Here is a 12,112-nt window from a genome sequence, read left to right as displayed (position 1 = left end):
GTGAACCATGAAAAGAGTTAAAGTGTGTCGGCAGGACGTACTGAAGAGATCTTTGGCTCTCATCTCCTCCGAGTCCAGAGGGTCGCTGATGCCGTACATGTTCTCAGCTGAAATCCTCATGATGTACTCCTTGCCCTCTGTCAGCTTCGGGATCTGAGAGACACAAACAGCATGTAAACATCTCTGAACTTCAGCAGACCCCCCCCACCACCACCCGGGCCTCTCCTGAAGATCTTTAAAATATCACAACAGCTGACTGGAGTTTGGTTGATAAACCAACTGGACCAACCAACCTTGCATATGGTCTTGGTGGAGGCCGACGTCACCGTGGTCCAGGTGTCTCTGTTGGTGTCTCTCTTCTCGATGATGTAGTTGGAGACCGGGATGCCGCCGCTGTCCAGAGGAGGTTTCCAGGAGACGATCATGAACTCCCTGTGCACCTCCTCAAACACCACTGGGCCGACCGGAGGAGTCGGACGGTCTGCAGCCAAGAAAGAAAATGACGTCAGTGTGAAAAAAGTCTTCAAATAAGAAATCTATGATGTTGTCAGGACTCGGGTTTAAGGAGGTCCCGTCGACCCGGGGCCAAAAAAAATATGATCGGGGAGGATGAAATTAATTTGGGGACAAATTTGGGATGAGAGACAGAAATATACACGTTATATATATAAATATACCCGCATGTATGACGATGAAAATGACGTTTCTGTAGCGCAACGTTATTATTAAGGACTGGTTCCAGCTAGCAGGGCCGGTTCCAGCTGATGATACATCTTACTTCCTGTAATGATGAGACCAGTACCAGTACCAGTACCGGTACCAGTACCAGTACCAGTACCAGTACTAGTACCAGTACCCGTGAACTCCTTCTATTCCCCGTCACATCAATCATTTAGTTACTGCATCTTCATCTATATATTTACTCCTTTATGCCGATGATACTATCTTCTATCAGCCTCAGTGTTCTCCAGATTTCCACCTACTTACCGACAACCGTGAGGTTGCAGACTCCCTTCCTGGACCCGGTGCTGTTCTCCACCACCACTACGTATCTGCCGCTGTGCCCGCGCTCCGCCTTCATTAGGCCGAGCGACATGGTGGTCAGCGTGTTCTTGAACATGACGTGTTTGTCGGCCTTCAGCTCCTTGTCGTCTCGGTACCACACGATGGACGGCGAAGGTTTGCCAGTGTAGCGGCCCTGCAGCAGGCAGCTCTCGCCCACACGGATGATAATCTTGTCGCGGAAGTCCAGCTCGATGGTCGGCGGCTCTGTTAGGACAGAAGATGAGGACAGAGTCAGATAGAAAGTGGTCTTATGCTGAGGGTTCTCTGGGTGTTTCTGTTCATCTTACATCTGAATTCAAGACGATGGTCTCAAACCACCTCAGTGTTTTCTCTGAGTATTCTCCTTTTTTTGTTTTGTTTTGATTAGTTAACTGTATTTCTCGTCAAACCTCAATGATTTTCGAGACTTAAATAAAGGTTTTGAATGTTTTACAGTTTGTTGATGATTCTGGTTTGTTTCTTTCATAACGTGTTTCTGATTGAACAGAAAGGACATTTAACAGAAGAAGTTAACTCCGGCTAGTCCTCACCCAGTTCGTTCTTGCAGGTGATCTGTTTGGTGACGAACGACGGCTTGCTGGGTCCGACCTCGTTGACGGCGATGACCCTGAACTCGTAGGAGTCTCCCTCCCTCAGGCCGTCGAAGGTGTACTTCCTCTCCATCAGCGACTCCTTGGTCACTCTGGCGAACTTGTCTTTGCCGATCATACGCGCCTCCAGGATGTACATGGTGATCTCTGAACCGCCGTCGAACTTGGGCGCCTTCCAGGTGACGCCGATCAGATCCTTGGTGACCTTGGTGACCTCAAGCTCCTCGGGGCGGTCAGGAACACCTGAGGGGAGCGCAGACATATGGACGCTTCTTTATATCTGGAGACGGGATTCACTTCCAATTCTGTACATTTTAACTGTTGAATCATTTTATGATGACAGACGATCAGTTCTGAGATTAATCAGAGAATTCCTTCAACACGACTTCATTATCTACAATAATCTCAGAATTCAGATGATATTAAACAGACTTCACTGATCCTGTCCTCAGTGGTCACTGTGATGTAACTTTAACTCGACTCACTGATTGGTTCCTTGACAACGAGCTCGGCGACGGTCTCCAGGAAGGGTCCGACGCCGATGGCGTTCTCGGCGGCCACTCTGAAGAAGTAGGACTTTCCGATGGTGAGGCCGTGAGCCACGGCGTTCTGCCTGCTGGCGGTGAAGGACAGCGAGGTCCAGGCCTTGCGCTCGGCCTCGCGCTTCTCGATGACGAAGTTACTGATGGGAGAGCCGCCGTCGTTCTCGGGGAAGAACCAGTTGATCTTGCAGGAGTCGGTGGTCAGGTTCTCTGCGGTGAGGGGGATGCCGACGGGCCCGGGGACATCTGAGGGGACGACACAATCGAGGTTTCACTTTTAAAAAAATGACTGAAGAGCCTTAAGACGCGGCCGCATTGTGACATGAAAACAGTATTTTACCTAGAACTTCCACGGTGATGCTCTTATTCTTCTCCCCTCCGGCGTTCTTGGCGGTCAGGGTGTAGACGCCGAGGTGCTTCCTGATACAGGGTTTGATGACCAGAGACGAGCTGATGGCGGTCGTCTCCACTTTGGCCTCAGGAGGCAGCGCGGCTCCATCCCTGCCCCAGGTGACCTCCGGGGATGGTTGACCCGAAATGTAGGCGATGATACGGATCACGCCGCCAGCGTGGACCACCATCCTCTCCTTCACCGAGGCATCCAGGTCGACCTCAGGAGCAACTGGAGGGGAGAAACTTAACGTTACGGCCGACTTGTTCCAACCAAACAGGATAAATGCGTCCGTGAAGGTGTAACTGCTGAGACAACAGCAGTTGATGTGAAAGAAACCGACTCACTGGTTCTGTCGTTGACCTCCAGCACCTCTGGGACTTCTCCTGGCTCGCCTTTACCGGCAGCGTTGAACGCAGTCACCCTGAACTTGTATTTTCCGCCAGTCTTCAGACCGGCGATCACGAACCGGGTGCCGCGGATTTCGGTCTCCTTGGCCTGAAAAACACAAACAGTTTGTAAGGTCGCCCTCTGAACCAGGTCTGACATCACTGACAGTGTAAACATGTGGTCACCTTGACCCAGGGCTCGGTGCCCTCCTCCTGGTACTCCACCCAGTAACCCAGGATCTTGGAGCCTCCGTCCTTCAGAGGAGGGATCCACTCCAGGTCCACCGTGGACTTGGTCCAATCAGAAACCTTGGGGGTCGGCGGAGAGGGCGGGACTACAAGGGCGGGGGGACAGACAGGCGGTTAACATCCTGCTCTGTGGATTTAAAACTTGTGAGATCTCAGAGTGGAACTCTTACCGATGGGGTCTCTGGCGAAGATAGGGTCTGTGATGGGGCTGTAGGGTCCGAGTCCCGCCGCGTTAATGGCGGCTACTCTGAACATGTACTGAGAGCCATCGATGAGTCCGGTCACAGCGAACGACTCGCCCATGGGCATGGGACGGATGGGGTCGCGGGTGACGCGGGTCCAGCGTTTGCCTGTGGTCTCTTTGCGCTCCAGCCAGTAGCCGGTGATCGGGGTGCCGCCGTCGTCCTCGGGCTCCTCCCAGTTAACCGTCATGGAGTCCATGGTGACGCCGCTGACCTTCGGCTTCTCACACTGACCGGGGAGGTCTGCCGGAGGACGGATAGGAAGAAGACAAGGTTATAAATTGTGACTGTTCAACATCATGTTAGTTTGAGGAGCGGTGACTCACTGTAGCGATCTCTGGCAGTCTCGGGCTCGCTGTCCAGCGGCTCGCCAACACCGTACTTGTTCTGGGCCATGACGCGGAACACGTACTCGTATCCCTCCAACAGGTTCTCCACCGTCCAGATCCGTTCTTTGGGCTCACTGGTGACGATCACCCAGGTCTTCCTGTTGGCCACGCGCCGCCAGATGACGTAGTTTGTGACTTTGGAGCCACCGTCGTCCTTCGGCGGCAGCCAGGACAGCGTGATCCTCTCGGCGCCGACCTCCTCGAACTTGATGGGAGCGGAGGGAGGACCGGGTCGGCCTGGACACAAAAAAGGACAGATGTCATCCAGGTGAATCACAGCTGCAGGTCCTTATATATTATATTATTCTTTAGAGAGCCCCGGTGTCTTACCAAGCACGTTGAGCCTCATCTCCGCCGACGCCTTGCCGAAGCTGTTGGACGCCACCAGCGTGTAGAGGCCGGTGTCAGGCCGTTTGCCCTGCTGGATGAGCAGCGTGCAGCTTTCGTCGGACACCATCTTATTGATGTGCTCGTCGTACTGAACCTCCACCTTGGCGTCGGACTTGAGGGGCGGAGCCTTGTACCAGGTGAGCGTGGGGAACGGACAGCCGCGGATCTTGGCCACGATGCTGATGTCGGAGCCCTGCTCCACCTCCATGAACTCCTTCAGCTCGATGGACGGAGCGCCTGTAGCACAACCACGACATCACCATTATTCATATTATTATTATCATTAATAATAACTTTGGAACAATTTAAAGTTTCTGTGTCTTTCTATGGAAGAAGCAAATCTTACAGATCTAGAACTCTGATCAGAAACGTGGGCGATGAAAGAAGATATTGATATAATAAATGATGCTATTGATATAATAAATGATGATATTAATATATCCTATGCTGAAGGAGATGAGACAGGAAGCACTGAAGCTCTGATCAGGTCATACTTCAGGTCATTTCACTCCGTTAGGAACCTTCTAAGAGAAACAGACTCTTACAGGTCTGGTCCTGCATGATGATGGGTCCGACGGTGGTGGACGGGCGGCTCTCTCCGACCACGTTGTGCGCCATCACTCTGAACTCGTACTCGTCTCCCTCTTTCAGGTCCTCCACCCTGAAGTTGGTGGTGTCCACGTCTCTCCTGTTGCACCTGAAGGTCACACACAGAGGAGTCTTGTGGAAACCAGATCACATTCATTTTACTCTGAAAGGGTTCATGTTTTCACATCTGCAGTAGAGACTTCGAGACCCCCGATGAGTAAACCGATAAAAGTTAACCATGTACCTGTAGAGAGGGCTCACGGCTCCACATACAGCGGACCTTGTCACCATGAGTAAGCACTAAAACAAGTGACCCGACAGTTTTGTCTTTCTACAGGAAACCTCTGTAAACAACAAATTGCAGATGTACTAACTATAGGTCTGGGGACAAGGCAGGACAAGCCTGATGAGATGTCTTCTGATGCTCTGTTGTCTGTGAAGATGCTGTTTCTGTACTGACTTAAGGATAATGATTCACTATCTTTCCATGACTCTGCATGTATCAGTGTGTATAAAAGCCTGACTTCTCTTGTGTTCGGAGCTCACTTGTCTCAGCTCACTCTGCTCGTGAGTCCATCTGCAGATGCTTGGAGTTAAATTGACTTGAAAGACAAGTTGTGACCTTGGTTTGTGTCTTGTTTAACAGAAACTGCCACCACAAATTTGGCGTTGTCCGCAGGATCACTCGTGTGAGAGGGACCCCTGAAACTCGGTGCTGAAGGTAAAGACCGTGCACGGCTGGAGTCTGGGACTCTCACCTCAACCTCCCCGCCAAAGAGGGTGTAGAAGTGGGGGCCTTACGCCTGAGTACCAGGACTCACTCACCGCTGTGATCCAAAGAACCAGGTGGCTAAAAACATCTCTGTCTTTCTGGCAAGTACGAATTCATTAAAAATATATACTGTATATATTGATAGTAAGAAAAAAAATGCTTTGAATTAAATTTACTTGAAAGACAAGTTGTGTCTTGTTTAACAGAAACTGCCACCACAGGTCACAGGTGGACCCATGTAGACCTGTCGGATGAAGGTTTACCTCCTCCAGGCCTCCTTCTGGGTGCCGCTGGCCTCCCAGCATAGCAGATCAACGCTGTAGTGGGTGACGGGTGAACCGCCGTCGTTCCTGGGAGCCTTCCAGGTCAGCTTGACCCGGCCCTTCCTCACGCTCTGGATCTTCAGCCTGGTCGGAGGATCAGGAGGATCTGCAGATAGAAGAAGAGTTAGTCAGATCCATCACATCAACTTTAAGGTTCTCTATAACACATAAAAGAGAGGAGACATACGGATCGGGTCTGTGGCTTTGGTGACCTCGAGGGTCTCGACGTACGGGCTGAACCCGAAGCGGTTCTCAGCCCGGATGCGGAACAGATACTCCTGACCGTTGATCAGGTCTGGAACCACCAGAGACTGAGCATCACAGGCCGGGTTCACCTGGAGGATGAGATCAGGGTGTGACTTTACATGTGAGCAACAACAGTGTGTTCTTGGTTAAAGGGTGTTAAAGGTCCATCTGGGTTCTGGTCCGCTTTTTTCAAATGGAAAAGGCAAAGTTCAGGTTCTGATACAGTATTATTAGCTGGGGGGGGGGGGGTCTTACCTTTGTCCAGGCTTTGCCGCCCACCGTCTTCTCCTCGATGAAGTAGCTCTTCACTCTCTCTCCTCCGTCGTTCTCTGGAGGTTTCCAGGTGAGTCGGCACGTTCCCCTCGTCACGTCGCTGACCTTCAGGTCTCTTGGAGGTCCGGGCAGGTCTGGATCCACAAAACAAGATATTAAAGACTAGAAGACTGAGAAGTGATAATCTGCCACGTCTTCATGTTTCTGGTTACGTACCCTGCACGTTGACTCGGACTTTGAGCACCTTGTGTCCGGCGGGGCTCTCGGCGTTGAGGATGAATCGGCCCCTGTGGTTCATTTTGCAGTCTGGGATCACGATCACCGAGCTGGTGTCGGTGGAGTGGATCTGAGGGGGAAGCACCGTGAAGGCAGAGTTCAGATATCGTACTAACAAAGAAAACACTTGGTGGCAGTGAGAGGAATTCAGTACGTCGGTGAAAGAAAGATGAATATCAGTTAAAGTGTTAGCGGTCTGACCTCGGAGTCGATGGGCAGCGTGTGGAGTTCGTTCTTCTTCTCCGTCTCGGCGGTTCCGTCGAAGGTCCAGGTGACTTTGGGAACTGGTCGTCCGGTGATGGTGACGGGAATCCTGATGGTCGTTCCAGCTCTGCAGGTCAGCAGGTCGGGAGCGCTCACGTCCAGAGACACTGTCGGCTCGACTTAGAACAAACACACAAAAACAGCTGTGATATATTTACTGATATTCATCTAAACAACATCACCAGAGAGAGTGAATCTGAGAGTATTGATGGTATTATTGGAGATGAAATGAATGAAAGATGTCTGCAGGCTATAAAAACAAGAAGGTTTGTGGTAGAAGTGATGGATTTCTACTCAGCCGGGTCCAGATCTGATCTGGTCTTTAACTCAACATCATCAGTAGCAGTTCTTGTACTACGAGCAGGTCTGAACTTACTCAGGATGTCCTGAACCAGGATGTCGGCCGTCTTGGCAGGCTCAGAGTTTCCGGCAGCGTTCACAGCGTAGATCCTGAACCTGCACTTCTTGCCCTCCTTCAGGTCGGGGACGGTGATCTCGGTGGACGGGTGGAGCTTGTCGGCGGGGTTCACCCTCCTCCAGTCGGGAGAGCCCTCCTCGTGGACCTCGACAATGTAACCCAGGACGGGGCTGCCGCCGTGTCTCTCTGGCGGGCTCCAGGTGAGCGTGATGCTGCTCTTGGTCTTGTCTTTAACATCGGGGTGTCCAGGAGGGCTGGGAGGCTCTGAGGGAGGAGCAGAGGGGTCAAAGGTCACACAAACGTCTTCAGATTAGAAGTCCTGTTGAAGGTCTGAGGACCAACTTGCTGTCAATAAAGTGAGTACATGCGATGGGCAGCAGAGATAAGAACAGGTTTTTGGCGGGTAAACACTCACTGGACGGATCCACGGCTAAGCGGGTCTTGGTGGACTCGCAGGGCGGTCCGATACCTGCGGCGTTGCAGGCTGCGATCCTGAACTTGTACTCGGATCCTTCGATGAGCTTGAGCACGGTGTACTCCAGGAGCTTCACCGACGGTTTGGTGACCGGAGCTCGGTTGACGCGACTCCAGTATACGGCGCCGCGCTCCCTCTTCTCCAGCCAGTATCCCTGGATGGGGGAGCCGCCGTTGTCCAGAGGAGGGTCCCAGGTCACGGTCATGGTGGTCGCCGTAGCGGCGATGATTTGGGGGTTACGTGGAGGTCCGGGGAGGCCGAACGGATCCCTGAGCTGGACTTTCTCTGATTCGCAGCCGTCGCTCAAACCGTACTTGTTCTCAGCTTTGATGCTGAACTGGTAGGCTCCGTTCAGGAACAGTTTGTGGACCTGAAGGATCGGAACCGGGACAGTCGTTATTCACGTTTCATCTTGTGTGTCTATTTTTCAGGGGTAATTCCTTATTATAATTTAAGTCGTAATATTACGAAAATAAAGTCGATAGAAAATAGAGACATACAACTTCTTCAATCTTCTTAAATGATCAGAAATCAACGTCATGAACACGGTTTGAACACAAAGACACATTTTGATCCTTAAAATATGGAACAATAGATTCAGAACCTGAAGTCTGGAGTCAGATGAAACTTTATTGATAAATATCCCGATCACAGCGGTGACTCACCCCGTATCTCCTGTCGATCAGGTTGATGGTCAGAACCTCGTAGTCGGACTTCTTCTTGCTGGCGTCTCGGCGCTCCACGACGTAGTTGGTGATCTCGCTGCCTCCGTTGTCCTCCGGGGCGTCCCAGGTCAGGTAGCACGAGTCCGACTTGATGTCCGAGACCACGATGTTCCTCGGAGGAAGAGGACGGTCTGAAGAACGCAGGGCGGGGGGGTTAATTGCAACGCTTGATATGTAGAGATGATAGGAAACACAACGGGAGCTAAACCTGACACGATGCTCTTACCGAAGATCTCCACCCGGATGGTGTGCTCAGCTCTGCCGAAGCGGTTTTCAGCCACCAGCCTGTAGCTGCCCTTGTCCTGCCTGATGGTTTCTGGGTAGGCGATCTTAGTCCTCAGAGTCGTCCGGGTCACCTGAAGATGAGAAGGCAAAATGTATTTATTCACACACAGGGAGTTTCAATGTGACAGAACAAAAGAAGAAGACGCAGCTGACATGAGAAGCTGAGCTCAGTTAGTCCTGAGGGTGGCGCTAGAAGAAGAAAGGTCATGGGGGTCATCCGGTCAAACCAGGAATTGGAACCGTTTGTTCTTGGTCAATGAGGCAGATTCATGATGATTCACTTATTTACTTATCAAATTCACCAATCACAGCGAGTATTAACTTTCCCATTTAATCACTCTCTGAGATATTCTGTGAACAAACGAGTTCTGACCTCCTCCGTCTCCATTGTCATCTTCTCTCCTTCAGGCTGCTCCATCACCACGTTGTCCTTCATCCACTGGATCGTCGGCAGAGGAAGTCCCTTCACCTCCGCTGGGATGTCGATGGCCGAGCCTTTCTTCACGTTGATGGCGTTGTTCTTGAAGTACTTCAGGATGGTAATAACTGGAGAAACTGTGGACAAACAAACATCCGTCAACTCTTTGGCTGTCGATGGCGATTAAAACACTTTTTAGTCTTTGAACCAGATCAGCCGGACAAAATCAATCCTTTTTAAGAGTTTCTTACTTTCATCGTCTTGGATCGTGGCGGTGATGGGCTTGGAGGGCTCTCCGTCCCCGACCTCGTTCACGGCTTTGACGCGGAAGTGGTACTCCTGGCCCTCCGACAGGCTCTCGATGGTCCCGCAGCACACGGTGAACATCTTGCGGTTTGCCACTTCGAACTCGGTGCCGTCGGACCTCATCTTCTCCACGTAGTAGCCCATGATGGGGCTGCCGCCGTCGGTGCGAGGCGGCTCCCAGGCCAAGTCGATGGTGGTCTGGCCTCGGTCGGTGTAGTGCAGCTTCTCGGGTTCAGATGGAGTACCTGGAACGAGGTGGAGGAGTTTGGTCAACACCGTACATCTAGTCCAGGGGTCAGCAGCCTTTACTATCAAAAGAGCCATTTTAAAATCTGTCTGGAGTCGCAAAACATGTGATCATTGTGATGAAGGTAACTCAGTTTATAGTCTAAGTATATAGAATATAAGTCTAATGCAGTGAGGGCCAAAGAGACAATGTACTACGGAGTATTAGGGCCACATTGAGGGAAAAACATCTGAGATTTACACAATAAAGTCAGAATATTACGAGAATAAAGTCATAACTTTACGAGGTAGCTGACCCCTGGTCTGGTCTAGACCTTCAAATCTTCAGATACATGTGGTCAGAAAATGCCATCTGGTGTCAAAAGTGGGTCATATATTTCGGCGGGTTTACCTTTGGCATCCTCTGCCAGGATGGGCCCGAGGTCGGCCGGAGCTCCGTCACCATACTTGTTTACGGCGACGACCCGGAAGTCGTACTCCTCGCCAGCCAGCAGGCCCTGGACGTCGCACTTGCAGGATGCCGTCTCGATGGCCTGGCGGAAGAGTTTCATCTTTGCGTCCTTCCTCAGCACCTGGTAGCCGATGATGTCGCTGCCGCCGTTATCCAAGGGATCGGACCAGGTGAGGGTGATGTTGTTCTTGGTCACCAGCACCGTCTTCAGGTCCACCACCGGTCCGGGGACGTCTACGGAAACACAGGCCAGTAAAAACGTTTTCTATCACTGCTGCCTCCTGTTATATAAGAGTCAGAATACCGTCACTACTGTGAGGTTCCTTTGTGTTCAGAGTCGTAGTCCAACGCCTCGAGTAAAATGACAAACAACAAAGAAATGAGAGTTGTGTCGATATCAAATAAATAAGTACACAAAACTTTGATTTATCAGTTTCTGTAATGAAGTGGATGGATTATAAACACTTTAATCTTTGAGGTGTCTGCTGTTAGATGCAGCATATTTATATAAATGGTTTGTATTAGGGGGCTGCACGGTGGTGCAGTGGTTAGCACTGGCGCCTCACAGCTAGAGGGTTGCAGGTTCGAATCCGGCTTGGGACCCTTCTGTGTGGAGTTTGCATGTTCTCCCCGTGTTAGCGTGGGTTTTCTCCGGGTACTCCGGTTTCCTCCCACAGTCCAAAGACATGCAGGTTAGGTTAATTGTGGACTCTAAATTGCCCGTAGGTGTGAATGTGAGCGTGAATGGTTGTCTGTCTATATGTGTCAGCCCTGCGATGGACTGGCGACCTGTCCAGGGTGTACCCTGCCTTCGCCCAATGTCGGCTGGGATCGGCTCCAGCCCCCCCGCGACCCCTAACGGGATAAGCGGTTGCAGATGGATGGATGGATGGATGGATGGTTTGTATTAGGAGAGTATATTGGAAGGTTAGTTGTTGTAGGGGCCTTCCTGATTTAGAGCTAGTCAAGGTAAATATATACCAGATGCTAGGTCAGCAGGGTCTTGGGAGTCCCTCTCCTAAAACCATATATGTGGGTCAGAGTTGAAGAGACATATGATGGCTTCGTAAAAGAGGTGTTTCTATTAAAACCATATGTGGAAACTAAGTATTTGACCAAAACAAGCTCGGTATTTAAGGAGCTGTCTGTATACGTTTGGGAGAGTTCTCTCATTATTCGGCTGGAGGCTCTCCAAGTAACGTGTTACTTGTTTACGATACTGAACTTATTGTAATAAATTTGTTATACAACTAAGACAGTGTCGGCGGAGTTTCTCTTCAAACATCTTCAACTGCATCACCACAGAAGATACATCATCTTTAAAGGAAGTCGCAGCAGCCGACTGATGAGAACCCAGAATCACCCGGTTCTCCCTCGTTTACCGGCTCTGGTAAAATCAGTAACATCTGTAATTCCACCTGAAGATCAAAACAAGCCGCATTTCAAAAAGAATAAAGATCTTCAGAGCCACTTTATCCTCAATAGAGAGCTGCAGGACTGAGTCAGCATGACGTCACTTCCTGTTCCCTCTTGTCAATGGACCTTAATGTGTTTTTAGTGAGATGTCTGAAATCAGGTTTGTGGTTAAAACAAGCTGAAGAGATTTTAACGTTTTGTTCTACGATATAAAACACGTCAGTAAATATCTCACTGGTGAATTCTGAAGTCTTTACGTGTAGTTTGTTAACACGTGTCTAAACGAGACGACTAACCGCCATCACGCCAACCCGTCCTCCTGTACAGTTTACTCGTGACCGTGGTGGTGGAGTCTGTTTATAGCCCAACGTTAGCTTCTCACT

At 50.6% G+C, this 12,112-nt stretch overlaps 1 protein-coding gene across 1 annotated transcript in view; it reads right to left on the bottom strand.

Annotated features, from left to right (window-relative positions):
* ttn.1 (titin, tandem duplicate 1) overlaps positions 1–12,112 on the bottom strand; it is a 215,177-nt gene that overhangs the window by 66,271 nt on the left and 136,794 nt on the right. Inside the window, 24 exon segments of the mRNA XM_037762617.1 lie at positions 42–153; positions 294–481; positions 988–1,269; positions 1,596–1,898; positions 2,141–2,443; positions 2,538–2,819; positions 2,936–3,086; positions 3,164–3,312; positions 3,397–3,711; positions 3,795–4,094; positions 4,188–4,484; positions 4,793–4,944; positions 5,871–6,036; positions 6,118–6,265; positions 6,432–6,583; positions 6,666–6,795; positions 6,927–7,108; positions 7,366–7,671; positions 7,823–8,252; positions 8,548–8,738; positions 8,834–8,963; positions 9,266–9,447; positions 9,562–9,861; positions 10,254–10,547. Of these exon segments, the coding sequence (XP_037618545.1) occupies positions 42–153; positions 294–481; positions 988–1,269; positions 1,596–1,898; positions 2,141–2,443; positions 2,538–2,819; positions 2,936–3,086; positions 3,164–3,312; positions 3,397–3,711; positions 3,795–4,094; positions 4,188–4,484; positions 4,793–4,944; positions 5,871–6,036; positions 6,118–6,265; positions 6,432–6,583; positions 6,666–6,795; positions 6,927–7,108; positions 7,366–7,671; positions 7,823–8,252; positions 8,548–8,738; positions 8,834–8,963; positions 9,266–9,447; positions 9,562–9,861; positions 10,254–10,547 (5,445 nt within the window).

Source organism: Sebastes umbrosus, assembly GCF_015220745.1.
Source record: "Sebastes umbrosus isolate fSebUmb1 chromosome 13 unlocalized genomic scaffold, fSebUmb1.pri SUPER_13_unloc_1, whole genome shotgun sequence".
In the NCBI taxonomy this organism is placed as follows: domain Eukaryota; kingdom Metazoa; phylum Chordata; class Actinopteri; order Perciformes; family Sebastidae; genus Sebastes; species Sebastes umbrosus.
The sequence above is the reverse complement of the archived record's forward strand: the minus strand, read 5'-3'. Positions and strand labels throughout refer to the sequence as shown.